The sequence below is a fragment of the Sinocyclocheilus anshuiensis genome, unplaced genomic scaffold, assembly GCF_001515605.1.
Source record: "Sinocyclocheilus anshuiensis isolate Anshui unplaced genomic scaffold, SAMN03320099.WGS_v1.1 C32119080, whole genome shotgun sequence".
Taxonomy (NCBI): Eukaryota; Metazoa; Chordata; class Actinopteri; order Cypriniformes; family Cyprinidae; genus Sinocyclocheilus; species Sinocyclocheilus anshuiensis.
Window position 1 is genome coordinate 1 of NW_015611182.1, and position 706 is coordinate 706.

At 46.2% G+C, this 706-nt stretch overlaps 1 protein-coding gene across 1 annotated transcript; it reads left to right on the forward strand.

The window, feature by feature from the left end:
* Positions 1 to 202: 202 nt before the first annotated feature.
* On the forward strand, positions 203 to 703 carry LOC107682361 (cyclin-G1-like; the record flags this gene model as incomplete). The annotated part of the gene is made up of 2 exons (XM_016478624.1): positions 203 to 492; positions 611 to 703. Coding segments are annotated over exons 1-2 (357 nt in total), but the record flags the coding sequence as incomplete, so codon positions are not given.
* Between the last annotated feature and the right edge of the window lie 3 nt (positions 704 to 706).

Below are 706 nucleotides of genomic sequence, written 5' to 3' on the forward strand. Positions count from 1 at the left end.
AAACAAAAACACTGGTAAATAAAACACACCTTAGTATCGATATTTTTTGTTGTGAGTATCGATACTTTCGATACTCGCGTCAGTATCGATACTTCGGCTCGATACGCCCATCCCTATATGCAAAACGCATAATGGAAGCTTTAAACGGCATGTTACATTTGCACATGGCTGAAATAATTATCCACAATATCTTAAATAGTGTTTTAGTTAAATATTTTGTTATTTTAGATGATTGAGCAGGTGACCGGAGCAGGGGCTTTGCCCTTTACCGTCCAGCTCAAAGCTCTTCTGGACCAAGAAGCCAAATATCAGCCCAAACTCTGTGGACTCCGAATCATCGAGTCCGCTCCGGAGAACGGTCTGAGAATGACGGTCAAGCTGCGAGACTTTCAAGTCCGAGACCTTCTCTCCTTGACGCGGTTCTTCGGCTTCAGTTCGGAGACGTTCTCCCTCGCTGCGAGTCTTCTAGACCGGTTCCTGGCTGTGATGAAGGTGTGTGTGTGTGTGTGCTTTTGGCAAAGTTTAAGTATTCAGTCCTCAGCCTTCTCGGTATGAATCATGGGTGTTTTCCGAGTAGGTTTCTGTTGAATGCCGTTTCTCTCGTTTTCAGATTCAGCCCAAGCATCTGGCCTGTGTGGGTCTCTGCTGCTTCTACATTGCCGTGAAGACGTCCGAAGAGGAGAAGAGCGTTCCTTTGGCCAGTGAC